The sequence below is a fragment of the Arachis hypogaea genome, chromosome 10, assembly GCF_003086295.3.
Source record: "Arachis hypogaea cultivar Tifrunner chromosome 10, arahy.Tifrunner.gnm2.J5K5, whole genome shotgun sequence".
NCBI classification, from domain to species: Eukaryota; Viridiplantae; Streptophyta; class Magnoliopsida; order Fabales; family Fabaceae; genus Arachis; species Arachis hypogaea.
Window position 1 is genome coordinate 61,709,238 of NC_092045.1, and position 21,297 is coordinate 61,730,534.

The 21,297-nt window shown below is 30.2% G+C and overlaps 1 protein-coding gene and 1 long non-coding RNA gene across 2 annotated transcripts; one reads left to right on the top strand and one right to left on the bottom strand.

Annotated features, from left to right (window-relative positions):
* The first annotated feature begins 331 nt into the window (after nt 1-331).
* On the top strand, nt 332-5,004 carry LOC112715628 (uncharacterized). The gene is made up of 3 exons (XR_003159874.2): nt 332-707; nt 1,572-1,659; nt 2,449-5,004. It is a non-coding gene; the product is annotated as an uncharacterized lncRNA (long non-coding RNA).
* A 6,262-nt stretch (nt 5,005-11,266) lies between these two features.
* On the bottom strand, nt 11,267-15,691 carry LOC112718248 (transcription factor bHLH95). Its single transcript, XM_025770083.3, has 3 exons — nt 15,182-15,691; nt 12,259-12,726; nt 11,267-11,534 (listed from the first exon to the last, which is right to left on the bottom strand). Exons 1-3 carry the CDS (start codon nt 15,554-15,556, stop codon nt 11,442-11,444), a joined length of 936 nt encoding a protein of 311 aa, XP_025625868.1. The 5' UTR covers nt 15,557-15,691; the 3' UTR covers nt 11,267-11,441.
* Nucleotides 15,692-21,297: the final 5,606 nt, after the last annotated feature.

The window sequence follows — 21,297 nt, forward strand, 5'->3', positions numbered from 1 at the left end:
GATCACAGTTTTAGGAGGTGACCTAAAGGGGTCTACAATTACAATTTTTAATCATTTGAGTTTTAATTAATTAAGATTTTTCTGTATTGCTTATTAATTTAAATATTTTTTCTTTTTAAAAAATTTAATGATTAAAAACTAATAATTATACATGATTTACTTTTAAATATTAAAATTTGAAATCTAATTTTATAAATAAAAAATTAGGTTGAATACTTTTAATAAATTTAAATTAAAAATAATTTAAAACTTAATAATAAAAAAATTAATTTTTTACACTAAAAATTTAACCATTAAATAATAGATTATTAAGTTTTGTGGATTAATAATTAGGGAAAAAGCATAGACGACGCCGTTTCTTGTTTATTTGAAATGCATGAGAACCGAATTGAAGGAAATTGAAAACCCCCGCGGCCCTCTTCTTTCTTCCCCCAATTCATAAAACTGTGACTGATGGAAATCGAAACTTGAAAACCCTAGCCCCTTGTTGCTGCCACCGTCCCAAGCTCTTCAGCGCCACCGCCGTCCCAAACTCCGCGGCGCCATCGCTTCTTCCCCTTCCCTGTTTTGCAAAACCTAGAAAACTCAGCACGTCGTCTTCATCTTCGTCGGCTTCGCTGTTCATGGTTTGGAGTAGCACGCCGTCCGGTTGCCGCTTGCCTTCATCTCGCATATCGCCTTGTCTCGCCGGTTGCCGTCCGTCGAAGGTTAGTAGCCTCCACTTCTTCTTTTTGGTTCACTGAAACATGTGTTGGATTTTGGTATTTTCTTCTTTTCAGTGCGTTTCTCACGCCCTTTTGATGGGAAAGAAAAAGTGGAGTCATGTGCCATAGATTTCGTAGGTTTTGAGTTTGATATTGTTTCTATTATTTATGATGCCATTTTGGAGTATTATTTTAAGCTATGCCCCTACGTGTGCTTGTTGAATTCCCTCGATAACCAATTGGAATTCAGGGCGCGTACCGTTTTCGTGCGATGAGAAGAATCAATCAGTAAAACAGGACAAGTTAACATATGGTATAAAGAATGAATGAATGGGATCAAACCATGGAGGAAACAATGAGACCCTGTTCGTTGGGAATGCTTTTGCCATACCTCAAAACCCAGTATCGGTTCTTTGTCAATTTTACACCTACCATTCTTTGATTACCCTAAACTTGCGGCTGCTAGTGCCACACACACTTTGCCCGTGGTCTCTTTCCCTACTACTACCCTAATTCTTTTCTTTTATATCCAAATAAGAATCATTCTAACTAACAACTTAACTACTACTCGTCCCATCAAAATAGATTAATCCATTTATTTGTCATAAATACACAAATTTTTTCCAAAAAAATTATGTCCGGTTAAATTTTACTCAATCTGATCAGATCTTATTGAATATGGTTAGCTAATTAGCTTGTCTGTTCAACCAAACCTGTCAACCATTTATTTTTTAATTTTTATTTTTTTATTTATCCTTTTGGCATTTATAAGTTCTTTAAATATCCTTTTTATAATTATTCTTAACAACTCAAATGTATAAACCAAAATAGTTGCTTATATATTATATATACGTTATGTATGTGCAGTGTTAACACTTGTCATCATAACGAGTTATACTATGTACAAAGTGGTGATATTGCCAAACTTCCACTACTTTGTCATTATCCTGTTAAGGTACATACCTTGTTAAATTAATAGTTTCATTTTGTTTTATTTTATTTTATTTTAAGTAACTAATTATTAATTAATTATGGTCCTGCTTGACTTTTGCTGAAATCATATGCCTATCTGAATGTGATAATGATCTTTATCTATATGTGAGGAGAACAAATCCCATGTGCATAAGATTTTATACTCTATTAGTGGTGCATGAATAATGCATTTTCTGTACTAGTTTTTTTTTTTTTGACACTTTATCGATGCTGTTAATAATTAATTGTCTTCAAAGTTGCTTGAAAAATAGCTCATTATACAAGGCGATGAAAGAACTTTAATAATTAACTGGTGGTTTGAATTAATTTAGAGTTGATTATTTATTATGCTGTTGTATACAAAAATTTTTAAATCATGTATAGAAAATTCTTATTCACAGGTCTATTTCATGAGTCTTTACCTCCACAAATTGACGATGTTTTTGGTTTCTAAAGTCTAATCTGTCCCTTTTTGAACTCGTCAGTTTTACAACATTGATTCGGTAATTTAAAGCTCAACCTTATGCCCCATTATTACACTGCATTATTAGTTAGCACTTAGCATTGCTACTCTATATTATGTATATATCAAGATTATGGGACACTAATGGAAATTATTCTGCCTATTTTATATGCGAACCCATGTTAATACAAAAAGTTAACTTAATAAGTGCAAAAAAAATGTACATTAATATAGGAACTTAAAATTGGGCATTATTTGGTATTCCCTTTCTGAACTTAATTATTTTGATCAAAATGATGTTGCAACAAGTTAATCCTGATATGAGTGCGGAACAAGTGCAAGTAATGATAGAAGCTGTCCAACAATCTCCGCCTGATGCAAGTAGTGCACCAAATGATGCGAGGCGAAGTATTCCTCCTTCACTGGGATCGAACCATGTGTCAAAAGATATGGAAGTAAGCACTGTCAAAATTAGTAGTTAAATTAATAGTGACTGATTGTTGTTGATGTTAATTTTATTGTTGATTTTATTGGTTAATTGGCTCCATGAGTACGTATTGAATAGAAGGGTAAGAAACTAATTACGAAGTAAGATGCATAACCTACCATTGTTTCTCTTCAGAAGGTATAGAAAAATAGATAAAGCAATAATAATACATGAAGGTGAAGGGGTAGCAATCGGCATTTAATTAGTACTTAGTAATATATAGCAATCAGCATCATTATTATTTTAAAATTTACTTTGTCTATTGATTTCACACTCAATCTGGTTTTTCTATTTCGCTGGTGTTGATTAATTGATTTATTTGATGGGTTGGAAGGTAATAATAGTATTTCGGTATTACCTTGTTTTTTAAGCTTCTATTTTGGTTGTGGTTGTTTCTTTGTGCTGGATTTTTTTCAATTTTAAGCGACTTCAACAGGGGACTTGAAGTTCCACTCAAAGATAGATTAAAAACATATAATCGTTACCAAATGGCTCAAAACCACATGCAAATGCTCCATGTTATTTAGTGGTTGAAATTTTCATATTGATTGACTTACTTAACTTGTGCTCCATATTCATTACTCAACTACACTGCATGCATCATCAAAAACATTTTTGTTCTGTTCTAACTTCTTTATTTCTTTATTTCTTGATTTGTTGATGTGTTCTTTACATTTTGATAAGAGACTTTATCTGATAATACATGTAATGGATAAATTACACCCTATTTTGATTAGTGTTGTAATGGATATCTACTTTTTAATGAAACTTTTATGATTCACATTTATTGAATTCTCATTCTTAGATTTATTTTGTGACTATCATCATTTTGGAATGTGATTATGCTTTAAAAAAAATTCATACAAAAAAACAGGTTACCATAGATAAGTTATGGCCACGGTTTTAAGGAGGGGTGACTATAGATAAGCTATGGCCATGGTGAAAACAGTGACTATAGATAAGGTTATGGTCACGATTTTAAGGTGGGGTGACCATAGATGCTATGGTCACGGTTTTTGATAAGGATATGGTCACGGTTTAAGGAGGGGTGACTATAGGGGCTATGGTCACGGCTAAAACTGTGACCATAGATAAGGCTATGGTCACGGTTTCTAGGTAGGGTGACCATAGATAAGGCTATAGTCACGGTTTTGGGAAGGGGTGACCATAGAGGCTGTGGTCACGGTCAAAACCGTGACTATAGATATGGCTACGGTCACGGTTTTAGGTGGAGTGACCATAGAGGCTATGGTCACGGCCAAAACCGTGACCATAGATAAGGCTATGGTCACGGTTTTGGGAAGGGGTGACTATAGAGGCTATGGTCACGGTTTTTGGTGGAGTGACCATAGAGGCTATGGTCACGGCCAAAACCGTGACCATAGATAAGGCTATGGTCACGGTTTTGGGAAGGGGTGACCATAGAGGCTATTGTCACGGCCAAAACCGTGACCATAGATATAGCTATGGTCACGGTTTTGGGTGGAGTGATCATAGAGGCTATGGTCACGGTTTTATTGCGTGACCATAGATTAACCTATGGTCACGGTAAAAAAACGTGGCCTAAAGTGCCCGAATTTGAACATAACAACCGTGACCATAGAAACCGTGACCATAGATAAAAAAACCGTGACCATAGACCTATGGCCACGAGAGAATAGGCCACGGCGGAAAAACCGTGACCATAGGTCAAAAACCGTGACCATAGACCTATGGTCACCTTTTTCACTAGCTATGGTCACGGTTTTTCACCGTGACCATAGACCTTTTTTTTTGTATGCTTTGCTTGGATTTGAACTTGTTTTGGTTTGCCTAATTGCTAAACTGTTTTTAACCGCTACTTGAACTACTTGCTGTAACTGCTACCTACTTGTGCTTTCCTTCTCTGTCTTGCCTGTGTTTCTCCTGACGTGCTACATTTGAGAATGAACTTTGATGCTGAATTAATGATTGTGTTGTTTGATTGCGTGGTTGGTTTTTTATTGGGATTTTCTTATAAGAAAGGAAAAGTTTTGGATTTCTGAAAGATTAAACATTGTTTCTTCGAAAAGGTTTTGAACAATTACCTATTGGTTTTTTTAAAAGATTCATAAGGCAACGATAATCACTGAGTTTGAAAATAGTTTTCTTATTAAATATTTTCTTATGACAACTTTGAAACTCCGTGGTGAGACCGTGTGGTTTGGTTCTCACCCCCTACAGCTTTACCTTTTCAAGAGCCAGATGAAGAAGTATTAAGAAGAGTTCTACTGCGTTTGGTTTATATGCTGTTGTATTAATTAGTTTATTTTCTTTCCTCGTCTTTGTTATTATAAATTTGTAAGAGGGATAGGAATTGTATGTTTTATAAGTATATTATATTATGAGTTATTATGTAAGGAGTTTTGTATATGAATTTATATCTGCTTGTATTTTTCTTAAAATAAGGTATTAATTTCCGGTTTTGAAAGAAATCAGCGATACAATGTCGAGTTACAGGCTCCTATTTTAGTATTTAGTATGTAAAGTAGTCGTAATACTTCTTGCTATCAGAGTAGCGCAGCTAAAAGCGTGACTTCTGATAGTGAGGGTGTTACACTTTGCACCAGGTTATGTTGCATTTTTTATTGTATTTGTTAATCAATTTATATATTATATAACAACTTCAATTAAATTGTTTTATATTTATTTAACTTATTTTAATTTTAGTTTTATACTCTCTCTTTATATCAAATTATCCATATTTTTTAAATTATAGATAAATGTAAAAATAAATATTAAATTTTTTTAACTATTTCAAAATTATAAAATAGACAAAAAAAACTCTTTATTAATGATAACATATATTATTTAATGATTATATAATATGTTTTAATAAATATTTGAGGTACATAATAGGTATAAAGTACTTAATAAATTATTGAAATAAAAAAATTATTTATTATGAAAAGAATCAAATATAATTTTATATTATTATCAAATTATAATCAGATTGATTAGTTTAACAAATAATTTAATAGTTGAACTAATAATCTAGTGAATCAATACTCTGATTGGATCTATTATTAATTTGATTCCTATAATTATGATTGATATATATGAAATAAATTATCAAATTATAAAACAAATATTTAAATAATTTATAAAACAAATAATATCAAAATTTATTAATTAATAAATAAATAATACTTAAAAATATTGAACAAAATGCATATTTTACCTTAATTTTAAAAAGAAATTGTTGTCTCTTTGCATCTAAATAAGAAAAAGATATGAGATCACCGTATACAGTAGATACTTCTTTTGTCATTAGGTTGGACTTATCAGGTGGGGTCCTACTTTGCAAAAAGAACCTACGTAGAAATAATTTAAAAACATTAAATGTAAAGTCATCAAACTAAATTGTGTATTAATTTGTAATTAAGACATTATTACAATTGTAATGCATGATAATTTTTTTATGAATAATGATTTTTCATACAAATTTACTGTGTGCCAAATACCATGCTAATTTTCTTTCACTAAAATTATTATGAATGTAGATGTATAAAGCTAATTATCGTCGGTCAATCATGATTCGTATATTAGTAATAAAATATGAATGATTATATATTTATATTTGTAAGCATGTTTTATAAGTAATTGTTTTGTTTGATTTTTGTTAAACTCGACAAGTGTTGATTTAAGTTTGTATAAAAAATCTCAATTTGTAGAGCAGATAACAAGTGGATGTCAAAAAATTATTGAGGATGTCAAAAATTATTTGTAAAATATGAAATATAAATTGTAACGAATAATATAAATATTTATAACAAGTGGAATATAAAGATGAATGAGAAAATACTAAATAAATAAATAAGAGAAATTGAAAGAAAATAGAACTAAAGAAAAATAAAACAATAAATAAATTGAAAATAGACTTAAGACACTCTCAGATGCACTTGCATTTCATAAATTTTTTGGGCATCAGTGTAATTTGAAGTCCTGTAACTCTTTTAAACTTCTCTATTTATAGATAATAATATTGAGTTGGTAAATGCTTCTCTCTTTCTCCCGATTTAATTACCCTTTTTTTTTCAGACTTTCACACCCACGTCAGGACCTTGCCTTGATCATGTTAGACTTCGCTTTCCAAACTAGATCTTCCACGTTTTCTTCTTTACCTTGGTCACCAAGCATTTACCCCTACGTTCTTTATTTACCATGATCTTAGTAATTACTCCACGTTTTATTAACAAAATTTGACTCCAATCATTTTTCGACTCAAACCATGCATACTCGACGTTTTGATTGGTGTAGTCAAAACTTATAAGGCGTCGAATTTTTGTGCTAACAGTAATATAATCAAAATTGATTTACACTTGTATTCAAATCGAAAATGTTGGGCGACCAATTTTTTATATGGATTCCACTAGGGAGACAATGGACTATTTATATAATATGTATAATGGGTTATTGAGTTACAAAATGAACATCTTTCATACTATCTAGAATAATCATTCTAAGTACTAGAGATAATAAACATCTCCTCAAAAAATTAAATTAATTTTGAGGTTCACCAAAGATCAAATTTTTGACCTTTCGAATATAGCACTTTAATACTATATCATGATACCACTCATCCCAAAATCTTCAACTGATAAAATAAGGTAATATTAATGATTATATCTCTAATACTCTATAAACTTTCATTGTATATATTATACAAGTATTCCATTAACTTCTCATACTTTCCCTTTCTATATAATCAAGTCCGACCAAGTTATGTATATTAATGTGCTCTATTTTACCTTCTCTTTTACAAAATTTTTTTTCTTCTTTTTCTTCATTTTTTTTTTATTTCTTATTTGATTTTATCTCATTTTTTTTTTACTCTTCCTTCATCATTATCATTATTATCTTCTTATATGTTTTTATTGTTGTTATGTATCTTCTTAATTATATAAATATAAAAGCTTTCATTGATCAATTGACTCAACCTCTGAACTAAAATCATCTTTTCTTAAAAAACAAAAGAATTTTACAAAAAAAAATACTCAAATTCAAATATTTTAAAATATTTTTAAATATTATACACTTATAATTATTCCAATGAAGATGTTATTATAAGAAAAATTTTTAATGATAAAATGGTTTAAATTAAAGGTAAAGATCGACCAATGTTTTTTATGATTTAACTAAATGGTAGTAAGGTGAATTGCCTTAATAACAAATTCTGAAATTTTGTAAATTAATAAAAAAATTCTTCCTGAAAATAAAAGAATAAAATAAAACAACGCTCAATCTATGCTTCAATTCAGACTTTAATCCATCCTAACAAAATTAAGGTAAAAAATTGGATATTCATAGATTTAAATCATACTGTCGTTTAAATTTAAAATTAACACTTTTTGACATATTAAAAAATAATAAGAATAATACTAAAAAGTTAATAGAAATTTTTTAGATAATTAAATTAAAAAAAATTAAACTGATAGCTAAAATTACTGATAAATATAATAAATTTTATACCCTTTAACTTTTCTCAAAAAGTAATTTGTGAAGGGTATTTACAAATTTGATTAAATAATATTATTAATATTATTAATATTATTATTAATATTATTAATATTAATAAACGGTTACTAACCGTTTTGTACCATTTGGTTGAAGGGACACAACCTTTTAAGGATTGTGTATGTTCAAAACATTGTGTCTATTGGCTAAAGGGACACAACTCTTTAAGAGTTGTATATGTTCAAAACATTGTATCTATTGGCAATAGAAATGACACAACCATTTGTATACGTAACTAGTCATAATTGCTACGTGCAATATGTATAAATAAGTCCTTGTCCACTATTTCAGAGACGCAGTACTAAGCGTACAATTTACACTACTATTAAGAGATTTTCTTTGTTCAAAAGAGTTGAGAATTTCTTACTATTGCTAATTAAGAAATTCTTAGGTTTCATTGTATCCTGGGAGAGTATTGTCATCAACCCTATAGCAACTAAGTGTGGGGACAAATATCTCTCTAAAGAAAGCGATCTCATCGTGCCTTGAAACCACTACACAAATATAAGATTTTGTCATCTTCTCATACCATATACACAACAATTTTAGAGAGATATTATTTGAAGATGGCACAAGATCAAAACACCACGTTCAAGGTCATGAATCAAGAGTTTGTCAAGTTAGATCGCTTTGATAGAATAAACTTCAACCATTGGAAAGACAAGATGATGTTCCTTCTTTCGGTTCTCAATCTTGCATATGTGATTGACCGAAAAACTCCACCAATTGCCAATGCTGCTGGAAGTTCCACAATGGAAGAGGAAGAAAAGATTGTTGAATTGAAGAAGAAACATGATGCAGATACTATTGTATGTCGATGTCATATGTTAATTCAATCACCATTGGAGATTTGGAAATATTTGGAAGAAAAGTACAATACTAAACGACAAGGAACAGATAAGTTTACTATGATGAAATATTTTGAATTTATTATAAATGATATTATTGATCAAATTCATGAATTACAAATCCTTGTAAGTAGACTTCGTGATCTACAAGTGGTGATCCTTGAATCATTATAAGGTGAAGAATATTTTTCTAATAAATTTGATCACTTTTGTGAATTACATGGTATTGTGCATGAATCTTCTGCTCCATATACTCCGCAACAAAAATGGTTTGGCGGAAAGGAAAACCGTACCTTAGTGGATATGGTAATTCAATGTTACTAAATGCAAAATTGCCTTACAATTTGTGGGGTGAAACATTATTGACATCATGTCATATCCATAATAGGATATCATCAAGACATAGAAAGGTTTCTCCTTATGAAATTTGGAAAGAAAGGAAACCTAATTTATATTATCTTAAAGTGTGGGGGTGTTTAGCCTTTTATTGAGTTCCTTATCAAAAGAGAACTACATTGGGGCCAAGAGGCATAAAAGGCACTTTTATAGGATATGCTTAAAATTCTAAAGCATATAAATATTATATTAGACTTAGTGTCTAATGTAGTTGTTGAATCAAGAGAGATAGAATTTATTGAAAATAAATTTATCAATTATTCAACTTCTAATTTAGAATATCCCCAAAATGATACTAATGTTTCACAAGAAATATATATGGAGCAACCGAAAAGCTATGTGCTACCCGAAAATAAAAAGAAAGTTTTCAAATTAATTAAGTCTTGGGCTAAAACAAGCGCCTAAACAATGGTATGAGAAGTTTGATTCAGTGGTGTTATCAAATGGCTTCTCACATAATAGTGCGAATAAATGTATTTACTCAAAATTTACTAAAGATTATGGAGTAATCATTTGTTTATATATTGATGATATGTTAATCATCGGAACAAATTTAGAAGGAATTTGTATAACGAAGGAGTATCTAACTTCTAAATTCAAGATGAATGATTTGAATGAAGTTGATACAATATTAGGCATAAAGGTGCATAAGAATGAAGTTGGCTTTACTTTAAGTCAATCTCATTATATTAAAAAGGTATTGGAAAAGTTTAATCATCTCACAATTAAAGAATCCAATACGCCGTATGATCCTAATCTTAAATTAGAAGGAAACATGGGAAGACCTATAGCACAATTAGAATATGCTAGTGCTATAGGAAGTTTAATGTATGCAATGCATTGTACTAGACCTGATATAGCATTTGCTGTGTGCAAACTATCAAGGTTTACAGGAAAGCCTAGCAATCAACATTGGAAAGCTATAATAAGAGTTCTTGGTTATCTCAAGAAAACCATAAACTTGGGATTACATTATAGTGATTATCCCGCAGTTTTAGAAGGTTATTCCGACGCAAGTTGGATTACAAATCTTAGTGATAACAAATCCACTTCAGGGTGGATTTTCACCATAGGTGGTGGAGCAATAAGTTGGGCCTCAAAGAGTTGTAATAGAAATTAATTTGTGAAGGGTATTTACAAATTTGATTAAATAATATTATTAATATTATTAATATTATTATTAATATTATTAATATTAATAAACGGTTACTAACCGTTTTGTACCATTTGGTTGAAGGGACACAACCTTTTAAGGATTGTGTATGTTCAAAACATTGTGTCTATTGGCTAAAGGGACACAACTCTTTAAGAGTTGTATATGTTCAAAACATTGTATCTATTGGCAATAGAAATGACACAACCATTTGTATACGTAACTAGTCATAATTGCTACGTGCAATATGTATAAATAAGTCCTTGTCCACTATTTCAGAGACGCAGTACTAAGCGTACAATTTACACTACTATTAAGAGATTTTCTTTGTTCAAGAGAGTTGAGAATTTCTTACTATTGCTAATTAAGAAATTCTTAGGTTTCATTGTATCCTGGGAGAGTATTGTCATCAACCCTATAGCAACTAAGTGTGGGGACAAATATCTCTCTAAAGAAAGCGATCTCATCGTGCCTTGAAACCACTACACAAATATAAGATTTTGTCATCTTCTCATACCATATACACAACAATTTGTGATCCCATATCTTTCACCTGCTGTCTCCTTTAATTTCTAATAAGCACCCAAAAATAACACATGCATTATGGAAACAGAATGAAATTCTACATAATATTAATAATAATATGGTTAAATGATCCACCATGGAGTCAGGACCAAATTTGATATTGGAGAGCGAAAACCATTTGAAACAAGACTAAATAAACCATAAAGATAAGCATTTGTTATATATTATATGCACATCTCTTTGCTCTAACCATCCAAGTTTGGCCGTAAAGCTAATAAGATGACATAACTTTTTAGGGAAAAAAAAATTCAAATTAAACAGAACAACAACTAGATAAGTTCTTTAATCATCAAAAGCTTTAGCCGAGCCACATCATAATCTCCTCAGCTGCACGCTTGAAAGTTTCCTCCACTGTATTTGCGTCTGCAAATTGAAGTAAAGCCCTACTTGCCTGTAACATCATGGACATCCCAATTGAGTAAAGTTTAGATTTGCAATCTATTATGAAATTACTTATTCTAAAAATGTATGTTTATTAAAAAAAACACATAAATAATTCTATTTTTAATACGTTTTCTTAAGATTTTTTTTTAAATTTGTATAAATTTTATATAAGTCTTTTTTTTATTTGTTTTATGTTAAACCTTTTTTTTGTCTGTAAAATCAAACTCTTGACTTTTTATTATAGTAATTTTAAAAGTATATTATGATATCATTTATTCTAAAAGATTAAACTTATAAGAGAAGAACATAAATAATTATATGTTTAAAACAATACTTATATTTATTATATATATATATGCACTATGCTGATTAAGGATATCTTGACAACCGTTTAACTTAGATTTAATTTATTATTAGTATAAAATCACTTATCCTAAAATTTTAAATGAATAAGTAAATACTAAAAAGACATAATTGATTATATATCTAATATGTTTTCTCAAGTAAAAATAATTTTGGGGGTTTAATGTCCAAAATCGCATATGTCCTTTTTGTTAGTGTGATGCTAAAATTTTGTCTTTTAGAATAACAAAAATTGAACATAAAATTTTAGACCTTAGTTATGTAAAATCTGATACCACATGATCAAACTATTTATATATCTTGACCATGATTATTTATTAAAGAAATGCTAATGTATATAAAGTGTAGAGATGGAATTGGGAACTTACATGAGTAAGGACCATGTATCTATTGACATTATGGTTGCACAAGATACTAGCAGAAATGACGTCAACCTTATGCTTCTGGAGCACAAAAGCAATGGTGGTGAAGAGACTAGGCTTCTTCTCTGCACATATGCTGAACTGTGCTTCCTCTCCACACATGTTCAGTACCACATTCTGTGAAGCCCAAGTCTTAAAAAACGGTGAATTATTTGCAACAGCAGCAGAAACAAAAGATGGATTCGAAGCATGTTGAGTGGCGGTTATAGTTAATGCATTATTATCTCTTGACAAGGATGATGAGTCGTAAGGGTTCCACTGAGGGTCGGTCACAGCAGATTCGCACACAATTGGTGACACAGAGACAGAGAGAGATTGAATCCTCTGTCGCTTTTTTTTCTCGAGATTCTCAACCGTTTGTTGCAGAGTTTTGATGTGCCTCACTGCTTCATCCACAATGGATGACTTGTCTGCCTGCAAGGACGTGCAAATCCATCAAAATCAGAATCATTCAAAACCAAATTTAGCCATGTGCGAAAACAAATTGTTTACAATAGGATCATAAATAGAGCAAAATGTACAAACATTTTAATACATCGACTTTATAAATATACAAATAAATTTAGGTAGAAACTCAAGTGCAGTCGGTTTCAGGTGAAGTTGATAGTTGAGAGTCGTTAGATAATTTGACTATTTGACTAAATTTTTATCTAATGACTCTCAACTATCAACTTCACGTGAAGTCGACTGTATCTGAGTTTTCACCATAAATTTAATACAAATAGGCAATTATTTCAAAATAAACACATATACTTTTTTTTTACATATATGTATGTTTTAAAACGAAACACACAGAATATTTTAACAAATAAAAATATAAATATTTTTTGAATTATGGATTATATTTTGTAAAAAAATTGAAATTAAATTTTCTAAACAGTTCATTTTCTATAATGACAATTCAATTCTTAATTTTTGTTTATCCTCTACTTTGTTAATTTGTTGTTGATTAAAGAAAAATTAGTTCCGTAGAAAATTGATTTTAGAATTCGTATAATAAGTGAAACGCTGGTAAATTCACATTGTTCGTGTTTTATATAGATAACACAACCCTAAAATTACCTTATAGGGATCATTGAAAATCTTAAAGATGGTAATAAAGTCAGAAAAATCTTTCAATTGGATTAAATTTCAAATCTGATTGATAATATTTAATGGTGTTAAAAAATAAATGGTTTTATCGTATAATTATTTAACCTCTTTTTATAGGTTCATTTAAGGAAATAGAGTATATTACACAAGCAAAAAAGTATTTATTTATTGTATTCATTTTTATTATTATTACTATTTTTAAACCTTTCAAAAATTTAAGAACAAAATGTGTATTATACCTTAATTTTACTAAGAAATTGTTTTATCTAGATTTTTCAAAAAAATATTAAAAAAAATTATTTTAAATTTAGACAAATATGCAAATAAAATAGGGAGCCACTTAGATAAAGAATGTCTTTTTTTAAATATATTTTTTAGTAATTAAAATTCAATACATATAATTGATTAAATCTTGTTATTTTTGTCAAAATTAGATCAGACAAATTGATTTGGCGAAATAATCGACGAACTAAATTTTGAACCGATTTAAATTAATATTTTTTATAAAAAAAACTACAATACTCATATTATAGAAAATGACAAACCACTCTTATATATATATATATATATATATATATATATATATATATATATATATATATATATATATATATATATATTGAAAACCCTAAATCCTAACACTTCTTTTCTCTCAATGCTATCATGAGATTAAGATTTAAAGTTTTCAAAATATATATATATATATATATATATATATATATATATATATATATATATATAAAATAAGAATGTTTTAACCATTTTCTATTATAATGATATTAAAGTTATTTTTTATTAAAAAAAATATTAATTTAGACTGATTTAAAATTTGATTAATCGAATTTTTTGTTAAAGCGGTTTGTCCGATCTAATTATGACAGAAATAATACGATTTAATCGATTACATATGTTAAATTTTAATTATTAAAAAATATCTTTAAAAAAATTTAAACATCTTTTATCTAAGTAACTCCCATAATAATAATAATAATAATAATAATAATAATAATTTTTGTCAGAAAAAACCGAAAGAAACACACCCTTTTATTGTAGAACAACTTTTATATGTGAAAATTTTATGACTGTGTTATGTTGATTTTAATTATTATCCAAAAATCATCAAATATTTATTTTTATTCAAAATTTCAATAATATTTAATTCTTTTAGAAAAAAAAATCAGCTTTTCAGTTAATTTTTAATTCCCCTCTAATTAATAAAGGAAGAAGAATACATGGAAAGATGGCAGAAGGATTTCTGTCCTTTCTACATTCCTAATTGTCCATTTTGGAAAAAGATACAGATCCAGCTGATACATGACAAAGCTAAACTTAATGGGAGAGAAGAAATATATAGATTAATTAAAAATAAAAAGAAAAAGAGAAAGAGAAATTAAATACACACTATATATATATATAGAAAAATAAAGAGGCATATACATGTCGATCTAAATTTAGCCGAAGGAAAGATAACCATGAGAAGCTTGATGGAAAAGCATTCACAAACAAAAGAGATGAAAATTTTATATGTTTTGAGAGTAAAACAAAAATTTAGGTAGATATTATTCATGCATGGTTTAACATATTCACTGTTACATAAAAAACTACACAAGAAAGTGAGAGAATAATAATCTACCAAAATTGATATGTTAAAAGCTTAAAATGGTATAAATTTTTTTATCTTAATTAGAACATGCAAAATTTGTTTACTATTTTATTTTTATTATTTTTTAAATTAATCAATCTGATAGGAAAAATTGAAGTTGAATAATTATTTTACCTTAGGAGGAAGTTGAGGAAGCATAGCATGAAGATTAGCAAACATGTCCCTCATTTTCTTCCTTCGTTCTCTCTCTGTCCATATATGGAGATCATGATCATTACCATCATTCTTCATAGGCCTCTTGCCATCTTCGTCAGCTCGGCGTCGCTTCTTGTTGTTTGTAACCGGCGTCGTGAATTCTTCATTTTTCTTCTCTATTTCTCCCTGTGTGAGGTGGTTGATAGGAGCTGGTGGCAGAGGAGGCATTTCTATATGTAGGTTCTCTTTCGTTTCTCTTTGACCTAAGTTATCAAAATTTGAGACATCCCATGGTTGGTTATCCCAAAAGAATCCTATGTCATTAGGGTCTTGATTCTCAACACTCATGGCCATAGTAAGAGACAGACTAGAGAGTGTGTCTATGTGTGTGGGGGGAGAGAGAGAAAGAGTGATTGTGAGAAACTTAGCAATGAAGAGAGGGAGATACGTTTATATAAAGATGGCAGTGGCATTGCTTGCCAGAATTAAGTTTAAGCTATGTAGAAGGAAAAAATGCGTAGTGCTAAAATTATTCATGAAAGATTATATTGTTGACAGAATTATTAATACAAGCAAAAAATTTATTCAATATGTTTAGAAGATTCCATTCATTAAATAAATTTATACAAAAAGTAAATTTTTTTGTCATGATATGTATAATTTTCATGAACAATTTAATTTTTTTGATCTTTCTTTTAAATTTAGTATTTTTTTATTACAAATATAATCATTTATATGTTTTTTGTTAACTTAAAATTTTAGGATATGTAATTTCATGACATGATATCAAAGTTTTTAAGATTTAATGATTTAAAATTCAAAAAAATTTTAACATACGACAAATAAAAAGAAAAAAATTGTACGGGTAAAAATTCATTCAAATTAAAAAAGAAACTCTTATATAAAGAGGTGTGCTAAATATATAATTATTTATGTGCTTTTTTTATTGTCTTAAATTTTTTAGAGAAATAATTTCGTAAAAAATTTTCTCTCCTCTTTAAAATGAGATATAAAATAAATCTAATTCATTTAAATTTTATACTTCATCTAATTAATAATAAAAGAAGATGATTCGATTTGGTGTAATAAAAACAATTCTCCTTAATAATATATATAACAACTAAAACAATAAGAAAGGGAAATTAAAATGAAGTGAAATTGGCAATGTAAGAACAAACCAAAATACAATTATAAGGTAATTGCAGTCATTATTGTGTATAACAGATACTTCCTTTGTCATCAGATTAGACTCATCAAGTGAGAGCCTACTTTTTGCAAAAAAAAAAAAAAAAAAAAAAAAAAAAAAAAAAAAAAAAAAAACTTCACAGAAAAATATAATTTAAAATCATTAAATGTAAAATCATCAAAACTAAATTTTGTAATAATTTATAATTAAGACATCATATGAATAGTGGTTTGTGATATAAATTTTACTGTGTGCCAAATACAAAAGCTGGTTTTCTTTTTTTTTTTTTAATTATTATCTGTTTTATATGTACGCGTGCATGCGCGTACGTCCACGTCCACATTTATATAAATATAAAAATTTAATTACCATTAATTACAATTGGTATAAAAATACATATCAAAATAGGATTGATTATACATTTATATTTGTAATTAAATTTCATAAGTAATATAATCTTAATTGATTTACACTTATAATCAAATTTCACAAAATTATAATAAAATTAGTTTTATGTTATAATATAATTAAAATTTTAATAAAAGTATAAAAATATAATAGTTAATTTTTTATTCATAAAAGTTTACTGATATTTCTATAAAAATATTTGATTATTTTATTATGAAATATTTGATTATTTTATTGTAAAAATTTGTTTAGTTTCATGGTTAATGATTACTTTGTTAATATATACAGACATAAAATAATAATAATTTTTCTTATTATATGTTATTTATTAAGCAAAATAATAGTTCGAACCTACAGAATATGTTCTACTTACACAATATAGGCATGCATACACTGATGCACACTCTTCTTATTATTAGGAAATGTTTCAGGAGTGACTTTTTTAAAAAGAAATTTTTATTTGATTTTTTAAGTTACTTATTTGTGTTTTTAAAAATAGGTAGCAGCAAATGGTAAACAGATTTTTTTTCGAGGAGGGGAGGGGGAGGGTTGGAAAAAAAGGATAAAAATATGCAAAAATGAATGAAGATTATAAATTGTTACGGCCTGGTCTAAATCACCAGCAGTTTGGGCCGACTCGAATACCATCCGACCCGAACGGTTAGGGACGAGATGCTCAATCTCCGACCCGGATACGCGTCCCTGACAGCTGCGTTACAGCTGTGGAAAGGAGGCATCAAGAAAGGTGGGCATGTCCTTGATGGGCCCACCTCTGACATGGTATATATGGGAAAGGTTTTGCCCTTCCCCCAAGGTACGTCACATGCTACCTTATCTCCTTTTCGCCTGCACATTCGACTAACTTGAGCGTCGGAGTGTCATTGTAGGTGACACCCCCCTCCTCTTCGAGAGCTCGGGACGTCGGCTTTCCGCCTTCACCCTCGCAAACCATCTCCAGGTTGTGCCCCACCTGTCCTTACGAGGATCGTTTCGAACCGTTCGGTACCCAACTCATCGAACATTGGCGCCGTCTGTGGGGACACGCTTGAATGGAGATCGTGCCAGGTCCAGGGGACCAAGGCCACCCGGTGGGTCTCGAAGGGGTAGCCTCCGTTGCCTCCCCACGCGAGCGGTTAAGATCCCCTCCACGACGAACCGAGCCACAATCAAGAGCCCGTGAAAGACGCCCCTTCGGGGGAACAGGTAGCGACAGCGCTAGGATAATGCAAGAGCTGCGCCATAGGGTGCAGAACCTAGAATGCCAATTAGCGAGTCAGGAACGTCATCAAGAGACCTCCGACCCCGACTACTCCCAGTCCCCCGAAAGTCGAGGGAGAACCTCCCACCGAAACAGTCGCTCCCGACTTACTCCCGTCTCGAGATCTGAATCGGGAAGTAGCCGGGAGGACCAGGAACGCCCTAGGAGACGAAACGACACAATCATTTACGCCCGAGGTAAGCGGGTAGGCATCATGAGGCGAGACCGCGGAAACGGAGAAGAGAGGCCAAGAGAAACACGACAACACGTCATTATGGGCACCACCCCATTCCATCGTTCCATCCTCGAGGTCCGGTTGCCAAATCACTTTGACAAACCAACGGACATGAAGTATGACGGGACTCGAGACCCCCAGGAGTACCTCACGGCCTTTGAGGCCAGAATGAACCTAGAAGGAGTTGGAGACGAAGTAAGATGCTGCACCTTCCTGGTTACCCTAGCAGGCCCTGCGATATAGTGGTTCAATAGCCTCCCGCAGGGATCCGTGGCCGCTTCTCGGATATCAGCTGCGCCTTCTTAGCACAGTTCACTACCAGAATTGCAAAGGCCAAACATCCGATCAATCTGCTCGGCGTCACTCAAAAAATCGGCGAAACGACCAGGAAGTACTTAGATCGTTTCAATGACGAGTGTTTGGAAATCGAAGGGTTAACAGACTCGGTCGCTAGTCTCTGCCTGACAAACAGACTCCTTAACGAGGACTTCAGAAAGTACCTCACCACAAGACCGGTCTGGACGATGCATGAGATCCAAACGGTAGCCCGCGAATACATTAATGACTAGGAAGTCAGCCGAATCGTTGCTGCCAACAAACGGCAGCCCTCCTACCACCAACCCAGGCAGCACGGCAACGGAGAAAGAGAAAAGGAACACGCCAGAGATGGCGGTCCAAGCAAGGCACCCAGGCCGCTTCCTCGCGTGGGAAAATTCACCAATTACACCCCCTCACCCTACTGCAATTACCACTAGGGCTATGGACACAAAACGCAGGACTGTTTCGACTTGAAGGACGCACTGGAATAAGCGATCAGGGACGGAAAACTAGCCGAATTTTCCCATATCATCAGGGAACCGAGGACACGAAGTCGTGACCACGACGGAAAAGACAAGACCCGAACGGCGAAGCGGCGACAAGAGCCAAAGGACGAGGATCACGGTCTTACCGTGGTAAATGTAGTAACCGCTAGGAAAAGGTAAAAATACTTAACAAAAGGTAAACAGATTTTTTTAGGAGGGGAGGGGGAGGTTGGAAAAAAAGGATAAAAATTTGCAAAAAAGAATGAAGATTATAAATTTATTATATATATTTTAAAAATTTAATTTTGATACACTGTTAATATAAAATTATTTGTTTTATATTAACATTCAATCACATAACATCATACTAGTAAAAATAATTATTTTTTATATTTATTGTGTGAATGGTCATCCAAAAAAATAATTATAATTATACAATAATATAAAATATTTTACACTTTCAATGTATTAAAATTAAACTTATATTTTAAAAAGATAAAAATATCTACTTAGAAAATATAAAACCCTATTTTCATGAGATTTTTCTATTGCAATAGTCTAAAAATGAGATTAAATTATATTGCAGTTGTCATTGTTAAATCTAAAAGTTTAATTTTATTTTAAAACAAAAAGGTGCACTAATATTTATACACATTAGGAGTGTATATGGAATCGGGTGAAGTTGGAGTCGTCTTGACCCAAATCCGACCCTAAATAATGACCGAGTCTATTCTTAAGACCTTTATCCGTCTCTAAATTCGGTAAAAATGTAAAATCACACTACTTTCGGGTCATACTAAAATCGGGTCTAAACCGGTGAAATCCAAATTTTGATAATTTTTATGTCAAAAATTTATGATGTACTTATTTATAAAGAAAAAAAAAATACATTTGTTATCAAGAAGTTGATATATGTATTTGAATTTGAATTTTTCCATAAATTCTAATTTCATGTTTTTTTGATCTATTTTCTAATTCAACAAGTGTGATCAAAAACAAAATAATAAGCTTATAATTAATATAATATAATATTAGAATTAATTTAAAACATATATGTTTTTTTTTAGTCTTCTTAAAATACATATGAAAATGAGTCAAACTAAATTTGCTTTGACTCAAAACCTAATCTTAAATAATGATTCTTATTCAACTTTAAATTCAATAAAAGCACGTCAAATTAATTTTTAAAGTGTTTAAATTCTAGTCGAATCTTTGTACCAGATCGAATTATATACTCCATAACACACATATACCATTTAAAAGATAATATAGTTAATGTATTGTATTAAAAATTTATGTAATTATTGTATTTTAAACGACCAGATAGATTAAGACCCTATATATACAAGCATCTTTATGATATTATTATCAAAAATATTATTTATACACTAAAATTAGTTATTAAAATTAGTCATCAATATATTTATGAATAAATATATATGTGATTTAATTTAGTGTGTATTATTTTAACATGTATTTTATACTAATAATTGATTTTAGTAATCAATTTTGATGTACACGTAGTATAACTCTATTATTATATATTATAAAAACATCCACTAACAAACTAATTAGAAAAAGCCCGCAAATTAAACAAAGTACTTTTATCTTATGTTGATATATTATCATATTAGCATAAAATATATTATCATATATTATATTTATTTTTAATAATTATGATATTTTTTTCACCATTAATTAAAATCGTCTTAATATGATATACGTAATTAATTCTGTGAGTTGCGTCTATTCATAGAACATAACCAGCTTCCAGAAGCAAGTAATTAATACATATCATGAATAATCATTAATTTATAAAAAAAAAACAATTTTAAACCTATATATAGATGATAAATTATTTAAAAGTTTATTAACAGTAATTAATCCGACCTTATCTTTTAAAACAATGAGATGATTTTTTTTTTTTTGTTTCACCTCATTTTTTAATTCCACCTACTAAAAGATTAATTCACTGTGTAAATATGTGTTCTATTTAAAATTTTATCATAAACTATATATAGAATTGCTGCATATATAGACAGAGGATTCCAATCTTCTAACACTTACTTACAAATAAGTTAACCACTTGAATAATTCAAATTAATTAACACTCAAATGATTTGGCATAATAACCATCTTTGTTCTTATCTTAAAGTTCGAATGATCTACCTAGCAAGCTTCTTGAGGAGAAATAAAGCTAAGGAT

Bases quoted from the DNA above. Each gene is read 5' to 3' on its own strand.
- LOC112718248 (XM_025770083.3), bottom strand. From the start codon at position 15,556: ATGGCCATGAGTGTTGAGAATCAAGACCCTAATGACATAGGATTCTTT. The intron at 12,727-15,181 runs GTAAAATAATTA...ACGTCCTTGCAG, and splicing joins TTCCTCAACTTCCTCCTAAG to GCAGACAAGTCATCCATTGT. The intron at 11,535-12,258 runs GTAAGTTCCCAA...ATGATGTTACAG, and splicing joins GATACATGGTCCTTACTCAT to GCAAGTAGGGCTTTACTTCA.